The sequence below is a fragment of the Aethalodelphis obliquidens genome, unplaced genomic scaffold (assembly GCF_003676395.1).
Source record: "Aethalodelphis obliquidens isolate GAN/ISIS:26980383/991018 unplaced genomic scaffold, ASM367639v1 scaffold71, whole genome shotgun sequence".
In the NCBI taxonomy this organism is placed as follows: domain Eukaryota; kingdom Metazoa; phylum Chordata; class Mammalia; order Artiodactyla; family Delphinidae; genus Aethalodelphis; species Aethalodelphis obliquidens.
In genome coordinates, this window is record NW_020838015.1 from 1,125,800 (window position 1) to 1,146,073 (window position 20,274).

Below are 20,274 nucleotides of genomic sequence, written 5' to 3' on the forward strand. Positions count from 1 at the left end.
TGGCCACGCTGCACGGTATGTGGGATCTTAGTTCCCCGACCAGGGATCGAACCCGTGTCCCCTGCAGTGGAAGCTTGGAGTCTTAACTATTGGACTTCCCTGGAGTCTTAACCAGGGAAATCCCAAAGTTCTAGTTTTCTAAGGTCTTCAAAATTCTATGGGATCTGGGCCCACTACTGAATAATTCACAGAAGATAGCCATCCTTTCAAGATAAGAATGTTAAGAGATGGTTTCTATACTTTACCCATGTAATGTTGGTATTTGTAGCAGAACTGCTGCAAGGCACTGTTGCCATATTCTGGAAGCTCCTTTTGTCATTCTGGGTTTATTACTTGGCTGTTGGTGTGGTGAGATAAGATGTTCAGTACAGACAGCTTCTTGTGTGAGCTAAGAGAACATCTGTTCCAACTGGAATTTTTTATGAACCCCAAGTTTGAGGCCTCCTTCACCTCTCATCAGCAAGGTGACTTCTGGTTTCTTCATGGACACCTCCACTGAGCATCCGTATATGTCATTCTGCTGCCACTGTATGAAGTGCTGAGCAGACCTGGCGCTCAGTGGACACTCCGATGTATAGAAGGCAAGACGTGCTTTATGGAGTGAGATATTGGCACAGCAGAGCCTCAGGAGGTCCTTTGTAGAGGCGGCAATCATCAACCTTGATAAAAGCCTTCTTTCTGAAAAAAAGTTGCACCCAAACTACTTCTCTTGTGAAAGTTGAGGGCTTCGAAGTCAGGACCACAGGGTCTGGAGTCAGACTGCAGTTTAAATCCTGGCTCAGCCACTTGCTGGTTGTGTGATCTTGATCAAGTGACTTAACCTTTCTCAGCCTTGTTTTTCTCATCTGTAAAATAGAGAGGATAACAGTTCTTGCCCCTTAGGATTGACAAGAGAATTGAATGAGATAAAACATCTAAAGCACAGTGCATGGCAGAGAGTAAAGGACAAGATGAACGTTAACTGTAATGTTAAATGGTAGCTGTGGTGTAAATGTCACAATAACGGTGACGTTTGTCTTCCACCCTACCACACTGTGCCTTTTATTAGAAATGATGCAGCAGGTCCTTGTAGGGAGGGTCTTTTGTTTGTATTCAAAAGCAGGCTTAGAGGCAGATCCTATAGTGCACCTCTAGAATCCTTACAATGATTTCCAGAAAGATAGGGGAGCATTTTTTCACTTCACTGATAACCTACAAATTGGCCTCGCTCCCAGCCTCCCCCCCCACCCCCGACAATCCTACTTTACATTTTCCTGGGTGCCTCAGATACCTGGAAGAGATACTTCTCTCTCACTTCCCTTTTACCCTCCAACCTGGCTCCCTCTGTGGAGAGAAAGTGAATGAAAACTGAAATTTGCCTAGGAAGTTTCATTAGATATTCTCATTTAATGCCCACCTGAACTTCTCAGACCAATTACTTCCCAGGCCTGAGTCTGTGACACCTCATCTGTAAAAGGTAAGCAGTGCGGACGGGGTGGAGATGTGGAGTGATAGTCGATGCTCATAAACGTTAGCCTCCCCAAACTGACTCCCTCCCCCAGGAAGATGAACTCCCACCACGTCCTAGTTCTGTGGAATCCTGTTATATAAAATACATGTATTCTCAATCCCCATAGATCTTTCAGTGTCTTGAACCCTGTGCCCTGATAGCACAGAAAGGTGGCTCTGGGCTCTTACCTGGCAGCCTGAGAAACCTACCTTGTACAAATCACTGGCAGAGAGCAGGAAGGTGAGAGCGGTTAAGCAGGATGTTGATCGTTTTGTTTTGAGGACAGCTTTGATTTTGGTTTTGCTAAGCATGATGATCAAACTTCCACAGGTTCAGTTAGCTAACAGCATTGACCGACCCCTACCCCCTAGGAATTCCTTGCCTTTTTTTAAAGAGCCAGGGCAAGAGGAAGAGAGTTATTCTGGTTGGCAGCTCCAGAGGTACCTCCTCCCGGTACCTGCCTGGAAGCAGCCGTGCTACTCCTGCTACTGAAAAGCCTGCCACTTGCAGGTGTTTCCCATCAGAGGCCCTGTTGATTTAGACTTGCTGAGAGGGTGAGCAAATTACCTGTTCAGGCTTTCATTTTCAGAAATTAAGAGAGATCGTTGTGGGTAGATAAGAGGATTTTCGGGGAGAACTTGAGGTGGAAGGCAAACGTGCACTGGGGTTGTAGGATTGAAGCAGTTCGGGCAGTCTGCAGAGCTAGGCCGAGACCTGGAAAATGGGCTTGTGGGTCCATAGAGTGAACAACAGAGGAAAAGCTGGAGAAGGAAAGCATTTATTGCAACCTGGGTCTTGCATCGTTTAAACAACAATGAAGAAGCTAAATCACTTTCATCTTTTCACCTTAAGTAACTCTCTTATTGCTATAATTTATTAATTTGCTCTTTGTTTAGAGTGAAAAAGGATGGAGGAACTTTTCTTAGCGAAGAGTGCTTCTCAAACTTTAATGGGCACGTGAAACATCTGGAGATATTAACATTCATTAAAACTCATTAAAAATGAGTAACCCCGGGATCTGGCAGATTCTGGTTCAGTAGGTCTGGAGTGAGGTCTCAGATTCTGCATTTCTAACAAAATCCCCAGTAATGCTGCTTCTGCTGCTTGTAGCAAAACCCCGGTGCGAGGAGCAAGGTTTAGAGAGAACGATTTTGCCACAGTGGTACTAATGCCAGGCCCTTACTTCATTTTTCTGTTTTCTCTTAACTGGTTGGAGTGGGCTTTTCAAAAATGTGACGGACTCTGATTTCTACTCCATTGTGGGAGATTTCATACTTTAGAAAAACATATTCACCTTATGTGTAGAATTAAAGTTCACAGCAAAAAAAAAAAAAAAAAAATAAAAAAAATAACCCTATTCCCCCCCCCCAAAAAAAACCAAAAACACCTATCCCAAACTATTTTGCAGAGTAAGAAAATAGCTCACCTCACTTCTCTCTGGTTTTTATTACTGGGTTTGTGTTTCCATATTTTGAGCTGATGTAACACTGGTGGTGGTCTGAACTTCATTCCCTGGCCCGAGCATCGCTGTGGGGAGGAGATACAGCAATGAACAACGACCAGCACAGAAAAACTCTATCTTAGCTGCTGCATTTGGGAAAGTGCTAGAATATCCACCTCTCTTCTGGCTTTGACTTCTTCCTAACCTGAACTGACTTTCTTTCCACTACCTTTTGGAAAATAGTGTGATATATAGTTTCACTCGTAGAAATGAAATCAGTGAGCAAGCTTCTCCTATAAAGAGAAGCAAATTGAAAAACTTTCCATGAGCAATAATGTATTTCCTTTCCCACCCCTGCCCCGGCCTTCAAATTTGCATCAGGTAACTAAGGAGCATAGTTTGTCCATTGCATTGAAAACATGTGTCAAAGCACTGCTGCTAAATTAATGCATCTTTGTCTTTGCAAACAGACTGTGAATGCATAAAATATCATTTATTAGAAGATACAGCATTGGCAGACTTTTCACAAGCTCTATGAGAAATGTTAAATCATTAAACTTTGAATTTAAAAATGGGAGACATGTTTTTGGTTGTTCTTGTTCCTCAGATGTTATTACAGTTTAGTGGGCCTTTCTCGATTAACAATAATCCTCTTTACCCTGTTTATGAAATTGTCTTGATTTTTCACAGACTTCATACATTCAAGCTGAGGCCCTTTTTCAGAAAACTGGAAAATGACCATGTCTTCCAAAGCTGAACACGTCAGTTTAGAAGTTTAGGTTGATTTGGCCCAGTTCCAAACTACAGAAATACACTCACACACTGACACACATATATGTTCGCTAATTCCTGCTGTTTGAGCTGTCAGGCGTTTTAACAAGAAGTCAGCTTTTGCCTTTGCCTTACGAGTGATGCACAAAATTTGGTGTCCTGGACTGGGTTGATAAAATGTAATCCAGAATAACAACAAAGCTAGTTTAGCAACATTGTCGAACTCCAACCAGACCATTTCTTTTAAAGAAATTAAACTTTATCAATATTAAACTAACATTGAAATTGGTAAAATTGGTGTTGGTTTTAACCACACCATGTGGAGATTTCACAGGATGTTAAAGGGAAACTCACTTCATTTTACGAACGAGGTTATTGACATCATAACAGAGAGAGGGTAAGTGACTTCTTCAAGGTCCCATAGTACATCTGTGGAAAATATGACTCTAGAACATGGGATTTTCCCTACTAAAAAAAAGCTTAATGGTCTCCATAGGAAGAACCCTAAAGTACCATAAGGTTGGCAGGTATTCAAACACCACCTTCTAACCAGAGGATTTCACTTTATTTATCTAAGATTCTGTCATTTGTTGTCAAAATGCTAGTAACTATGTTTATGATGCTGAGTTTTCCTGATCAGGGATGCAGAATGCCTTTGCACGTGTTTAAGTCTGCTTCTGTATCCCTATAGCATTCGCCTCATGGATCTTACAGACTTCTTGCTAAATTTCATCATACAACAGAAACGTTTGTGGATGAAAGTGTATATCTGGGATTTACTTTAAAATAATCCAGCCAGGGGATGCGTGTTGAAGAAATTTAAATGAAACAAGATCGGCCATATGTTCACTGTGATTTTAGAGGAAGGGTCACTTGGGGGTTCTGTACCGTTTGTATGTTTGAGATTTTTCATTCTGTTCGCAGAATGAAGGTTGGGGTGTATGTGGGAGTGTCGCGAGGTAGCCCAGCCGGTCTGGCGTGGGTGAAACATGTCTCTGAGACCGTGTCTCTGTGTTTTCAGGGTTGTTATGATCTGGTGACCAGTTTCATGGAGACCAACATGGGAATCATCGCTGGAGTGGCTTTTGGGATCGCATTCTCCCAGGTAATCTTGCGGTCGGACCTAGCCTTTCCTCTGTCGCCTGCTCTCCTTTCCCTCCCTGGTCTCCAGATTCTGTGGTGGCCTCCCCGTGCCTGGGGAAAGGCTGATGGATGGGGTCAGAACTCCTTGCTCATTAGTCCTCAGGTCATCTGTTTATTGATTTTCCTTTTTCAACTTAAATGAAGTTTTGCCATCAAGGGAATATTGGTTACAGTTCAACTAATGACTAGCTCCAGAAAAACAACTCCCTTCTTCTGTAGGTCAAATGGAGGTTAGCTGAACGAAGTGCCGCCTTAATTGGAGCCTAAACAACTCCAAACATCAAATGGCTGATCTGGATTCGGGGAGGAGGGTAGGGCTCTTTTCCTGGTTGACCTGTCCCTTTTTGGTTCTTAGCTCCCGGGGATTGTGCATGAGATCGCTCGCTCCCTTTTAAAGAAAGCCGCAATGTAGCAAATTTCATCCTGTCCTCATTATTGGATCTCGAGGTTTGATTATTGTTTCTTAAGAGGAAACTGAATTTGTGTATATGAAATGTTATATGCCTTTATCTCCACCCAGCCTCTAAAAAAGAATGGGAGAAGCCATTATGCAAACTAAGCAAGCCACACATACTCAAGGATGGAACATGATTAAGCGAAATCTAAAATTTTGCCCACCTGCACCAGGCGGTGTGTTGCCCCACAGGCTTCTGATCTCCCGGCCAGTTGCTATAATGTTGCTGTGGGTGGAAGGATCGGCATATATACCTAACAACCAAAAGAAAATTGATTTATCTTTAACACAGAATTTTTTTCAGACCAACAGATCATTTTTCCAACAAAGCCCAATTAGTGTTACCTCAGTAATGTTGCCATGGCTCTGGTTTTATCTGCCTGAATTCTATATCAGGTCTCCCAGACTATAATTACCCCTCCCTCCACGGCCCCTATACCACTTCCCTTCTCGCTGAGCAATGCAGATGTACTTTAATCTTATTTAAGTTTGTTCCTAAAACATCTTTATTGAAATATGGCCTATAAAGAGAAGCGCACACATTGTAAGTCTACAGCTTAATAAGTTATCAAATGTACTGACCACCACTTAGATCAAGGCATAGCATGTTAGCCTGGTAGTTTTTGCACATGGAGGGCTTGGCCTCAGTTAAGTCTAATAAGCTTTTCTTCCCAAGAAGGTACCAAACCGTGTGTGACATTTCCTCTCACAAGGGCATGTGGGCCCAGCCAGCACGAGTGTGTATTTCTTGTGGCAGTTTTAAAAATCTTTTACCACGTTTTGTTTTTTTGCGGCTCGGGAAGGGCTTAAACCCTCAACACGCCAACACACACAGACCAGATTGGTGCCACAGACAGTACTGATTAACTCGGTCTCGAGAGACACATCGAAAGAAGTTGCAGCCCTGAACTTTCTTCTGGCTGCTATCCTGTTTCAGTAATAACACTTCAGTGACATATCAGTAATGGCCAGGGGACATTTTAGAGGATTCTGGACCATGTGTCCGATGCAGTGTGCAGGAGGCATCTGGCAGGTGCACATATGGTCTGCTTTACACATGTATGTGCAGTGTTGGGTTAACCACCTACAGGACAGGCTTGTGCTTGCGTTTGAGGAGGACCGTCCCCTTGGAGGAAGGAATATGGCTGCAGTCGGCCCTCATGGCTACCCTAGACCCATGAAGGGACACGAAGCCGGTACTCTCCCTGGGGAACAGAGAGCCTCAGAGAGCCAGGACTCTCGTGGATGAAGCATCTTTTCATCCAAGAACCTTTCCATGTGGCCACGAGGGGTTGGGAAAACAGTCCTACTTTCATGAGTGAGGTGAACCAGGTCATAAAGAATCTGATTAATACCTCTCGCACTTCTCACATCCCCGTGGAGGGATTTAGGGTGTAGACCAGTGGTTATCTGGCCCGATGAGCACTCATCTCTGTGTGCTACGTGGAAGAAACCCCTGCCGTGGGGCTCGCTGAGTTTGCTCTGTGGCCCTCTGGGGCAACGAGAAAGGGGCTTTGGCCCCAAGGAAGCCCCAGACAGACTCTCTTCAGAGTTTAGGTTTCTTCAAGGTACTGCAGAGTTGTTGGGATAAGAAAACAAAACCCAAAGCCCAGGAGCATCGCAGAGGCAGTACCATTCACCCACGAGACCGGTCAACCACAGTGGGGCAGAGACTTGAGATCTGCTGTGCTCAGCTTGGGGCAGGGAGGAATGGCCATGGCCGGCTGTTATTAGCCAGACGCACTAGGAACTGCAGCTTTTAACGGTGCCAGCAGCCTCAGGGTACCCGGAAGCTGAAGCTGGCTTCCAGTCGTCAGTAGATCCAGGGCCTCTCTGGGACCACGGTGGCCACTTCAGATGCCCATTCAAGAACCAGCCTTACTCACCTGCCACCAAAGCTTTAGCCACAGGTGTTCAAAAATTCTAGAACAAGCGTTATAGTAAAACTTAGCAGATGTTGGCTGATACCGATAAATCACAGTGGCCTATGTGGTAGCCTTCGTATAAGAAAGCAAGCTCTGCTGAGTAGAGGCCAAAGTGGGTAGGAAAGAAGAGAGCACCTGCCCCACTCCTTACCTGCTCTCCACCTTCTCCTTGCCCTCTTCCTCACCCGCTCTCATGACGTCCACGCTATCCTGTTGGAACAAACCGGCCTTGCACATCTGCTGTCTTAGAAATCAAAGGTAGTATAAAGTACAAGGGAAACTAAGCTGAGTCTAGCCTTTTAACAGACTGTGCGAGAACTCTGTCCTGTTACCTAACTTAGCTAACTTAAAGCTCTTGAGTGCTGTTTTTGGATAGCAGGGTTTGGGCAGGTGTTTAATATTTGTCTGCACAAAGTCCCAGTGCCTTTGCCCTGGCAAGGAGAAGGCCATTTGTCTGGACTTGATGGGCAGGTCCTGCTGCCCTGAATCTATAGCAGATGGCTGAGTGTGTTTTTATAGGGTACCTCCTCCCTGCATCTTCGGCAGCTACTCTCTTATTCGAGGGGTCTTGGGAACACACACACAGAGAAATAGCCTCACCTCCCTCGTCCCTAACATGACCTGGAAACCAAGCGTCCGAGTCTGGACACTCGTATTGCTCAGTTTGTGACACTGCTTCCCGCCTTGGTTGGCCTTCTGCTGTGGGTCTCTGGATTTAGCACTTCTGTATCCAACGTAAATAGCTTCGCTAGACTTGGAGACTATTAGGCTGGATTAATCCCCCAAAGCACAGAATGTTACAGTCCTGAGTAAGGACGGTGGAGCTGTTTTCCAGAGGGAGAGTTGAGGGCTTTGCTTGAGGCTGGGTGGCTACTGGAGATCCAGGATTACAATTCTGAGGGTCTCATCTGGTCTGCTGTATTCAACATTCAGGCCAGAGACAACCCTTGTTCTTGCTTCACGTAGCACCTAAATGGAGCTCAGTTTGTGCCTTTATAATGAAAGGATTTGAGTCCGTGGAATTGCAAAGACAAAGGTACTCATTAAAAAAATACAGATCCTGGCTTCCCAGGTGGCACAGTGGTTAAGAATCCGCCTGCCAATGCAGGGGGGACACGGGTTCGAGCCCTGGTCCGGGAAGATCCCACATGCCGCAGAGCAGCTAAGCCCGTGCGCCACAACTACTGAGCCTGTGCTCTAGCCCGTGAGCCACAACTACTGAGCCCATGTGCCACAGCTACTGAAGCCCGGGCCCCTAGAGCCCATGTTCCGCAACAATAGAAACCACTGCAATGAGAAGCCCACGCACCGCAATGAAGAGTAGCCCCGCTCACCGCAACTGGAGAAAGCCCGCACGCAGCAACAAAGACCGAACACAGCCAAAAATACATTAAAAAAATACAGATCCTCTTCCTACCTATCCATCCCCTGACCCTCCCCGCTGCAGGGCCTCCTCCGGGGCCCACAGGCTACTGAGCTGATTCCTTACGGACCAAGGATTCTTTTCTGGGACTTGTTTACCTTTTCTGTATAGAGGGCAGGGAACAAAGCTGTCAATAGCCTTGATGAGACATGGCTGAATAAGGCTAACGGAAGTTTTTACTTATTCCCCTAGTGTTTTCAGGCCCTGAAACGGTCCCTAAAAGCATTTATACAGTTTTATTTCAAACCAGATACCTTGGCACTTACCCAGTTCAGTCATGAACATAAAATCTCCACAGACATTCTAAGGATCGAAATTTTCGACCTATTGCTTTTGCCACTTTCTTGTTAAGAAAGTTGCCTTTTACACTTTGTTTGCTGGCCTCTCTCTGCCCCTCAGGAATCGGGGACCGGGCCACGTTTACCTCCCATGGTGATCGCAGGGGAAGACAGCCTTGCCCTGTCGCCTTTGCTGACCTGGACCCCACCCCTCTCTCAGCCCCTCTGCCGCCTCTTGGAGTCCATCCTGTTCCTGGTAATTAGCAGAGCCCCAGCGACGTGATCGCTGTTACTGGCGCTCTCTTTGTGGGAATGCTTCGAGGAGGTTAGAGTAGACCTCTTATAAGTCTGTCCTTCCCTCTCTGGCTTCTCAGTTCTCAAAGGGGCTCCCGGAGGTTTTCATGACCCAAAAGAAAGCAGAATATATAGTACAGACAATGCCGAGAGCGGTAAAAAGAAAATGTTACTTCCAACGATTAGATGAAGGCTAATTACAAAGTCTTAGACGACAATATAAATAATCTGACCTCAGACTCCCTAGGCTGTACGGCACTTGACACTTCGCCAGTCACGGGGAGAGGGAGAGGTGACTCTGGGGTCTCCGTCCTGAGGGCTGTTTAGCGTAAGAGGCAAGCTCTCCTTTTCCCGTCTTCCTCCGGGGTTTAAAGCAGAAGTTTGTTCCGGTGCCCACAGTCTCCAGCCTTAAGACACATCAGCAGTGTGCTTCTGAGGGGCAGGCTGGAATCCCACAGAGCATACCTCTGTTCTTTGAGGCGCTATTTACATATATTTAACCTAAAACAAAATAAAGATGGATTTTTCTGTGTACAGATTAATCGGGTCTAGTGGCAAGCGAGCGTTTGGTCCTGACTCTGAGAAAGAGGCTATGTCTTTACCAGGCTTTCAGTTATGTACCTAGAAATAATCTGGTAGTAAATGGTATTAAGTATAGGATGTTTCCCCCCTCCCCGCTTTCCCTTAACTTGGTGCTTAGGGAAATGAGAGATCAAAGTTTTCTCTCAAATATGATGAGACACTGTAGCAAATTTGACGTCAGTAATCCTGCAAACAATTCAAAACACCCACCATATCCCAAATCCTAGTTTTTCTTGCACTAGAATTAACTAAAATAAAAGCCAATATATGTAAACTGCTGTATTCACAAAGCTTGTGTGTGCCTCAGCTCAGGACTTTTTTTCGGAACAATTTCTGAGTAGACGTTAACATTATTGCCCAGGGGATTTTTGCAGAAACTAACACCTGTGGCCAGCGATTTGTTCTGTAAGTGAATATTGAAACACCCGCGTCTGAGTAAATATCAACAACTTTTTTTGCACTTAACGTATTTACCTGAAACTTTGTTCACGTCTTACTAAAGCATTCTGATATTTCATTAGAACAGGATAGGCGGTATAGCAGGCACCTCTGTGCAGGGGAACAGAACATCTATTACAAATATGCCATGTTTCACTGTGCTTTCCCCTGGAAGAGCAGACTCTATACTTTCTGGCGGCATTTTTTATTTTAGTCCTGTGGGTATCATTTCCTCTAGAAGATGTTCGTTTATTTTACCTGGTGGTCGACAAGGTGGGTCTTTGCAGGGGGCTCTTTCAGAAACGCCACAAGAAGGACCAGGTGCGGGACTACCACTACGTTCACCAGGATGGTCAGTTAACCATTCTCTAGCTACTGCTAACAAAAATTGCTTGTAAGACTTTTTATTCTGTGCACTAAGGCTACAATAAATTTTTTTTTTTTTGGCGGTACGCGGGCCTCTCACTGTTGTGGCCTCTCCCGTTGCAGAGCACAGGCTCCGGACGCGCAGGCTCAGCGGCCATGGCTCATGGGCCCAGCCGCTCTGCGGCATGTGGGATCCTCCCGGACCGGGGCACAAACCCATGTCCCCTGCATCGGCAGGAGGACTCTCAACCATTGCGCCACCAGGGAAGCCCAGGCTACAATAAATTTTAAACGCATTGAATACACCACAATTAATCAAATAGAAACCCACTTTCTTATACCATTTTCGAGTTTTCCAGAGGATATTGAGGTTTGCCAGATATTGATCAGATCGATCAGCTCCTTTCATATATTTGTCGTACTCTAATATACAAGTGGGCTTAGTTATCTGATGTCCAGTCCTCCTAACTTTCCTGTAGATGCTGTGGAGGAGTCATGAATAATGTCGCCATGCGGACTAACCTCTTGTCTTTCCATATAAGAAGAATCACTTCTCCCTTCTGTAAGAATGTCATTTCTCCCCTCTGTAGATTTTTAGCTTTCTCCTTTAATTGGTTTGGTAGACCACGACTCTCTCTTATAGTCCCACAAACTCTGGTTTTATTTTTCAACAATATTTCAGATGTGGACACACTGTTGTAACGATTGTCTTGGTAAATATGGTGCCATGAACCAAGATAAGGTTGTAGGACCGATAATATTGTTTCTTGCAGTTTCTTTCCTTCACCCATGTAAATCTCAAGGTTGCGTATATATCCGGTTTCACTTTTGCTAAGCACCCTGACCAAAATTCCGTATCTTGTAAGTTTTCCAGGATTATAGGTTTTGAATCTGAGTCGTCCTCTCCACTTTATCTTTGCCTCCTCAAGTGATAGCTCTTGTTTAGGGTATATAGATCAGTTGAAATTTGGGTAGAAAATAATCCAGAAGAGGTTTAACTTTTGAAATTCTGTCTGCAGGAAGTGGAGTTTCCGAGTTATCGTTAAAGTGAAGAAATGTCATTATTTGTTTGAACCTTCTTCTCGTCATAATCTTTGGAAAGATAGGTGTTTCAAGTAAGGGATCAGTTGACCAGTATTCTTTCCAGTGTGCCTTTATTTGTCCCATCAAAATTATTAATCCAAGAAACTTCTTCATGTCACTATTGGTTACATCAGTTCATTTTAAAGCCTTATACTTTTTATACGATTTTTCATTCTGTTGGTGATACAGGTTCGTTTGAGAAGCGATCAACTCGAAAAAGTCGTTACCAAAGATTGTTATTTCACTAACACTTTGTGTGTTATTAGTCAATAGTTACACCTGACACTCCTATAAAGTCTAATCTCCATGAAATGTTGTCTTCAAATCCACTCTTCTGTAGAAGTAAAGAAGCATTCTCCAGCACCATGAGTTTCACTTTCCATATCAGAATCAATCACTAAGGTTTTTTTTGTCTTTTTGTTGGTCTAATATTCACATCGTCTGAATCAGAACTATATTCTGAAGAACTGTCATCTTCTTAGACACTAGTATATATATATCGCTTGGACAATCAGAAATTATCTGCCTAAAATTCACCGAAAAATTCTTCTTCAAACTTTCATGATGTGTCATTTTTTAAAATTTTACGGTAATAAATTGTGTTCATAGCATACATAAGGTTGGAACAAAAACCTAACGGATCAAAATGTGAGTGATAACGACAATCATAAGTTGTATAATGAACGCTTGATCGATTTTAAGCTCTAACAACTTCACACAGTGATGTTAAAAAATAATTTTAAAAAAGTCTTCTCCCATGGGCAAACAGAAGGTATATTGTTGCCCTAGAAATACAAAACGTAGTTAGTTTGAAAGCAAATAGCTTTTATTTTTACTTCTATTTTTAAAAGTTATTATTTCTGTGAGAAAGTTTGTCTGGTGCCCTTAAGGGTGATGCTGTTTCTGTTTGAGGAAAAAAAGATGGAGGGACATGCTATATTTCCTTGAAAGCAGACATCTCAGATGCAAGAAATATTGAAGTGTACTGCAGAATTTTCTGGCTGTGCGGCTCGTGAATTGCCATGGGGGCCAGGAGCATTGCAAACTGTGAAATGGAATGCTGGCTACTGTTAAGTGCTGAAATACACATGAGGTCAACGAGAAAAACCTAAAGCGCTAAGCTTTACAAAGAAAGGAGGGTCTAGGAACTTGAGATCAAATAAAGAGATGCCCACCGACAGTCCTCTCCCTGAAGTCTGCAGTGTAAGGCAGGAAGGAACCCTTGGTGGCGTGAGGCAGAGGAGTTATTCTGGAGAGGAAAGGGGTCTAGGCCCCAGGGTGGGAAAAGGGGCTATCCTTGGCTAGAAGAGGGTGGAGCCTTCAACTCTGTGTGGGTTACCTGTATGGTTTGGGGGAGATTCTTTAACCTCTCCTGAACCCATTTTCTTCTGTGGACAGTTGGGATGGTAATACTGCCCAGGCATGTAGTAAGGATTAAATAACTCGATATTCCTGATTGTGCTATGTGCCTCTAATACTTGGGTTTTGGCTGGCATCTGAATTTTGAGCGTATCAAGTGTGATCTGGTGTATGTTGGTCCTAAAAAATGGTAGTTCTAATGAAAAGAGACAAGCTGTAAGGTTCAAAGTCCTTGCACTCACGCAGGGGATTTTAGTTTCTCATTTGGCACAGTATTCTGCAGGTGACAGCCATGGTTCCTCCGGCCACTTGGTGGTACATGCACGATACTACGTATTTTGTGGCACAAAATGATGGTGGCCAGAGCCTTGGTAGGAGACAGGGTAAGTCCAGTCGGGTGACTTTCCTTACCTGATAGAAGTTATAGTTTGCAGATTTCACAGCACGATTTCCATTTGAAAGAGGAAGATAAGACTCTGGTATTTCACCAAGAAAGGGAGGCCGGTTGGAACCTGCAGGATTGAGCGGAGAGCTAGAAAGGGGTTGAGGTGTTGCCTTGACCAACGGTGGGACCCAACGTGTCACCTGTAAGATAAGGGTGAGCAGATGGACTGGATGAGTGGTTCTCTCACCTGGAAGGCTTGTTAAAACACCAATTGCTGGACCTCATCCCCAAGAGAGTCTGATTCAGCAGGTTTGGGGTGGGGCCTGAGAATGTTTCTAACAAGGTCCCAGATGCTGCCGATTCTGCTGGTCCCGGGGCCACATTTGACACTGTACTAGATTATCTCTAAAGGTCATTGCCACCTCTGAACCAATTAAGCATAGCCAATTGCTTAAGGAGAAGGGACCCCACATGGCCAAGAGAAGCTGCAGCCCTCTACACTCCAGTGCACAATCAGGGTCCTGTCCAAAGAGTGATCCTCCAGCAGGAATGGGAATTTTCATTTCCTATGAGCAGATCCTTAAGCATCTGCACTTAAGGATGTCTTGCTAGTGTTACAACAGCTTTTTAGCAGATCCACCTGTGTTACAGGTTAAGTCAAGGCACAAAGTGGGCAGAAGACTGAGGTCTTCTGAGGAGGTGGAGGTACCCAGATATTGGTTGTGCCGGGGCCCCTGAAAAACCAAGGGGTAGACCTTGGGTGTAGATGGGCCCATTTGGGCCTAAAATATCTACATGGTTTAGAGACAAAGAGAAATTAAAGCCCCCGCTCCGCCCCACTTCTCACAAGCCATGACTGACTTCACTGGCAAACTCACCCAGTCAAGGATTAGCGTCCCATTGTCTCAAGGAAAAGAACTATTATCCTGTCAGCCGGGTATGGCTGGGGTGTCATCCTATGAGATAGCTTCCCAACGCATGCGCTTATGGTTTTGAATTCTGGCATTCTGCGGTACTTAATTTTTTTCATTACTCTCAGAACACATGAACACATTTTACTACTACTTACATGTCAAAAGTTGTTTTTAATGGCCAGAGCGAGCTAGACTTGGAAGCTTATGTTCAGTTGGAGAACCTCCAGCTGACCTCCACTAGCACTGAGACTCCCTAAGTCTTAGTTAGATCCCACTACTGAAATCGGGTTTGATCGTTTTCCCTAGTGCCCTTGCCCCATTCATGTACAAAAGCCCTCAGTTGTGAAACATTACCTCGGAGGGGGGTGTGTTAGAAATGTGTTAGCTCAGTGACTTCACAGCCTCGTTCTCTCTTTCCTTCTGCCAACAGCTGATTGGCATGCTGCTGGCCTGCTGTCTGTCTCGGTTCATCACGGCCAACCAGTATGAGATGGTGTAAGAAGGTGAGTGACGGTGGGGGGAGGTTACATCTAGGATTCTCCCTTTGGGGCACATACTCCCCTTCGAAGGGACAAGAGTGCGCCTGGCCACTTCACTCTTTGATCTCGGTGGCACTTGGCCACATGCCGAAGCCTCGTTTCTGTGGTGCTGGGGAGGAGATGTGAGCACTGCTCTGGAAAACGTCGAAATGCTCTCTTCACCTTGCTACCTTATTTTAAGGCCTTATTAATGGTGAGTCACTCACATGTTTTAATTTCTCTTAGTCTTTCAAGAATGATGGAAGAAGAGACCCGTTTTCGAAAGGAACTGCAGCAATCTTTGAAAGACTTCCAAAGAATGTTAGAGCACAGTACATAATACACCTGTCCTAACACCCTCACCCCGTGCAACTGACACTCCCACACAGTCTCTGCTCCACCTTTGAGCCTGCATCATGCGTAGCATCCCATCTTGTGAAGCCCTGTTGTGCCGGAGTGTAGCCAGGTTCCCTGCATCTAGTCCTAGGGGACCCCACCCAAGGCTCTGTGTGTGCCACCTCCTCCATCTGTACTTGGTCCAACTGCAGCTCATTGTAGGTGACTGGTTCTCCATACCATCACTGGCCCTGCAGGGCCCTGCATGTAGTGTGGGAGGCTCCTGTTAGCCCTTGATCATGATTGATAAATGCCGCACCCCCCTAGATGTAGATAAGCAGATAGCTACCTGTTCTTTTGGCTTAATCTCCTTTGGTTGGGTTTTCCCTTTTACTAAGGCTCTTGCCTGCCTTCTTCAGGCTGCCTAGGACATGTAAAGAGATGCATTGGTAATTGTCCATGAGGAGAAAAAGGCACGTGTCATGCACGAAGGAAATTGTCGAGCTTTGGGTGGCATCCTGCTCCTTACTGTTACATGCCTGGGAACTTATAGACAGTTTAGTGCACCTGTATAATCCTTTTACAAAGCTGTATTGTTGCTTCCTGTGAAGGAAATAATATTACTTCTGTTTTTCCCCAATTAACTGCTATTGTTACTTTACTTCTTTCTATATTTTTTCTTTGCATTGACATTACAGACATTGAGGACCTCATCAAATGAATTTAAAAATGAGTGTGAAGGGGGAACAATAGTCAAAATATTTTTAAAAGATCCTAAAAAACAATTCCTCTGTCTCGCATGCCAACAAGAATGCATTGATATTGTGAACATTTGTGATACATGTGTTAATAAATAGTCATTACAAATTGCTGTGCTCTGGTTTTGTTCTTTGGTTAAGTTTTTAAACACATTTCTATATTCCATCTTGTTCCACAGGGGATTGGAGGTGGACCACCTTACACAATGACACATCCCCCCATACAAGCTCCCACTCCACTGAAATAGCATGGGGCAGTGTAAAAATTGAAGGGTTAGATTTTTTTTAATGGACATTCCAGGAACTTGAATCACTTATCATAAACAGGATGTACTGTTGGATTCAAACATAGACCCTTCATATTTCAGGCTAGAGGAAGATTTCAGAGGTTTTTTTAAGTCTGGATGTCATTTTAAAAAAAAGGAAATGAGCATGTATTCTTCCTTTTATTGTTCCTAACAAGCATGTATTCTACCCTTTCTTCCTTCTTCTCTGGATTGAATAAACTGTCTAGAGAAGAGATGACATCATACCATTCAGTTGTCCCAATGCCCTGGCTTGTACTAAACTGTGAAATCCTTACGCTTGATTTAAAGAGCATTTTAGCAATAGGTGCAGTATATATTATCTGCAATCTATTTTTTCCTTCTTAATGAACCATCCTTAAAAACTAGTAAAAGCATTTATTGATCTGTCCCCAAATAAGTGGATTAAAAAGCTCCCTCTTCTCTGTAATTAGGATGGAGATGGTGTTTTAACTATATGCATTTATTAGCCTGAACTCTGCCTGAGGTAAACCCTAAAAGGCTTATGAAGGCTACTGATCCACACCTTCAGATACTGCCTCGTCAAAAGGTCAGCATTTTTAGAGAGTTAAGTAGATCTCTTCTATGGAAACATATGTAGCCCAAAACTTTTCAAAGTTTCATTTAAATTTCTATTCTATAATAAAATGAGGCTTTTCTGTAATATCCTACATAGAGTCCCACCCAGGGTTCACCTTTTTGCAAACTATGTAGTAGTTTGTAGTAGTATACTGATACAAATATTGTACAAATATTGTAGTTTGCAGTAGTATACTGATACAAATATTGTTATACTTTGGTAAACAAGAAATCTATACACTTTCTAAATTGAATTCAGATCTCACCATTATATAATTTCAATGTGAAACATTTTGACTAAGGTTGATTTGACTTTAAAACTATAAAATATTGATATTTCTGACCTTGCTCAGAAATAAGGTATATTTAGCTTTAGATGGTATTGCTGAACATTATTCCAAAGTCGTATACTAATTCATACTCCCACCACAGTGTAGAAAAGTTCTAGTTGTTCCACATCCTCACCAACACTTGTTATTCTCAGACTTACGTTTTAGCCATTCGGTGTGCATGGTGGTATCTCAGTTTGCCTTCACATTACGATTAGTGATACCGAACACTCAGTCTGTCGTTGGCCACCTTGATGTCCTCCTCCATTTTTGTTTTGGCTGCACCACGAGGAATGGGGGATCTTAGTTCCCCAACCTGCTGGATCAAACCTGTGCCCCCTGCAATGGAAGCACAGAGTCTTAACTATTGGACTGCCAGGGAAGTCCCAATAGCCTCTTTTATGAGGTGTTCAAGTCTTAAAAATTCAGTTATCTTAATTGATTTGTAGGAATTCTTTATGTATTTGTGATGCAAATCCTTACTTGGATGTATTTATTACAAATATTTTCTCTCAGCCTGTCATTTGACTTTTCACATACAGTCAATTCTTTTTTTTCCAGCTTTACCAAGATATATTTGATATAATACTGTGTAGGCTTGAGGTGTACAAGGTGATGACTTGATCCACTGCAAAATGATTACCATAGTAGGATTAGTTAACACCTCCATCACCTCACTCAATTACCATTTCTTTTTTGTGGCAAGAACATTTAAGATCTCTCTTAGCAACTTTCAAGTATATAATACAGTATTGTTAACTATAGTCATCATGCTGAACTATAGTTCTGATCCCCAGAACTTGTGCATCTCATAACTGGATGTTGGTAACCCTTTGATATCTCCCCATCTCCCCCACCTCCCAGCCACTGGTAACCACCATTCTACTGTTTCTCTGAGTTTGTTTTTTTTTTATATTCTACATATATGTGGGATCATACAGTATATCTTTCTCTGACTTATTTTACATAGCATAGTGCACTCAGGTCTATCCATGTTGTTACAAATGGCAGGATTTCTTTTTTCTCATGGGTGAATAATATTCCATTGTATATATGGATCACATCTTCTTTAATCATTCATCTGTTGATGGACACTTAGGTTGCTTCCATACCTTAGCAATTAAGTAACGCTGCTATGAACACTGGGGTGCATGTATCTTTTTGAATTAGTGTTTATGTTTCCTTCAGCTATATACCGAGGAGTGGGATTGCTGGATCATATGGTAACTCTATTTTTAGTTTTTTGAGGAACCTTCATACTGTTTTCCATACTGGCTGCACCAATTTACATTCCCACCAACAGTGCACAAGGGTTCCCTCTTCTCCACATCCTTGTGTGTGTTCTCTCGTTTCTTTGATAATAGCTGTTCTAACGGGTGTGAGGTGATATGCATTTCCCTGATAACTAGTGATGGTGGGCACTCTCTCAAGTACCTGTTGGCCATTTGTACGTCTTTGGAAAAATGCCTATTCAGATCCTCTGCCCATTTTTTAATTGGATTTTATTTGCTATAGAGTTGTAGGAGTTCCTTATATATCAATATTTTGGACATTAATGCCTTATATGTAGTTTGCAAATATTTTCTCCCACTCTGTAGGTTGCCTTCTCATTTTGGTGACTGTATCTGTTGCTGTGCAGAAGCTTTTTATCTTAATGTGTAGTCCCACTTGTTTATTTTTGCTTTTTTGTGTGCTTTTGGTTTCATATCCAAACATTCGTTGCTAAGACTAATGTAAAGGATCTTTTTCTTTATGTTTTTTCCGGACTCTTTTTTTTAAATTCCCATATGTTACATTCTCCATGGTTCCCAAGTTGCTTTAACAGAACAAGTGGAGCTGAGTTAGCTGAAGGTGTGTGTGAAGTTCTACTTCCTTGCTCAAGAAGTAGGCTACAACAACTGAGCTTTTGGTTACAGGACAAGCATGCCTGCTCATAATAACTAGCAAGAAATCTAAGCCAGTACCTTGAGAGGGTAGGGATTGTTTTCATTTAATAGATGAAGGTACTAAGACTTCTAAGAGTCGTGATCTTCCAAACCCAGTGTCCACGACAGCTGAAATACCAGAATGTGCTTACATTGCAAAGCTAGAATTTCTACTCCATATATGAGTACCATTTCACACAAATTAATCATGGAAATACCCATTGCTTGTCTACCAGTGCACACGTGATCAACGGGTAAACGTAGAGTAGCCAATCCACTTGGAGATAATTACAAGGGATTCTATAACTACCCACTTCCTTTAACATAATAGCATTTCATTTCAAAAGATTATATAAATAGTAAAATTTCAAGCTGCCTTAAATTTTTTTTTACACTTTACTGTATGTATTTTAAATCTCAATAGAACTTTTGAAATAAGAGGTGAAAAGAAAACGTATCATGAGAACTTCTAGTTCCCAAATTAAATTCCTGTGAAATATTCCAAACTCACTTTTCACCAGTTACTACTTGGTGAAAGTAGTTTTCTAGACTACTCTACCTTGGTATCAGGAAGTGCCTCATTCTTCTACTTTCAGACTGGACATACCCATCCCAGTCCCTGAAGTTTAAATTGCTAATAAGCAAGAAGTAGGGTGACATTAAGAAGTAGGGTAAATGAGAGAAATGCAAATCAAAACTACAATGAGGTATCACCTCACACCAGTCAGAATGGCCATCATCAAAAAATCTAGAAACAATAAATGCTGGAGAGGGTGTGGAGAAAAGGAAACCCTCCTACACTGTTGGTGGGAATGTGAATTGGTACAGCCACTCTGGAGAACAGTATGGAGGTTCCTTATACTAAAAATAGAACTACCATATGACCCAGCAATCCTACTCCTGGGCATATATCCGGAGAAAACCATACTTCAAAAAGATACATGCACCCCAGCGTTCATTGCAGCAGTACTTACAATAGCTAAGACATGGAAGCAACCTAAATGTCCTTCAATGGATGAATGGATAAAGAAGATGTGGTACATACATACAATGGAATATTACTCAGCCATAAAAAAGAACGAAATAATGCCATTTGCAACAACATGGATGACCTAGAGATTGTCATACTGAGTGAAGTAAATCAGACAAATATATGATATCGCTTATATGTGGAATCTA

The 20,274-nt window shown here is 43.0% G+C and overlaps 1 protein-coding gene and 1 long non-coding RNA gene across 3 annotated transcripts in view; one reads left to right on the top strand and one right to left on the bottom strand.

Moving 5' to 3' along the window:
• Positions 1-16,066, top strand: part of TSPAN7 (tetraspanin 7) — a 136,695-nt gene extending 120,629 nt beyond the window's left edge. Inside the window, exons 6-8 of the mRNA XM_027091336.1 lie at positions 4,723-4,806; positions 14,776-14,848; positions 15,110-16,066. Of these exons, the coding sequence (XP_026947137.1) occupies positions 4,723-4,806; positions 14,776-14,844 (153 nt within the window). The 3' untranslated portion in view covers positions 14,845-14,848; positions 15,110-16,066. The remainder of the gene's footprint in view (positions 1-4,722; positions 4,807-14,775; positions 14,849-15,109) is intronic.
• On the bottom strand, positions 26-17,845 carry LOC113611911 (uncharacterized). 2 transcript variants are annotated; one of them, XR_003429646.1, is made up of 7 exons: positions 17,332-17,845; positions 13,458-13,631; positions 9,452-9,719; positions 7,375-7,433; positions 5,463-5,552; positions 2,916-3,016; positions 26-845 (listed from the first exon to the last, which is right to left on the bottom strand). It is a non-coding gene; the product is annotated as an uncharacterized LOC113611911 (long non-coding RNA). The 2 variants fall into 2 exon arrangements; XR_003429645.1 differs by lacking the exon at positions 26-845 and adding an exon at positions 2,061-2,250.
• Between the last annotated feature and the right edge of the window lie 2,429 nt (positions 17,846-20,274).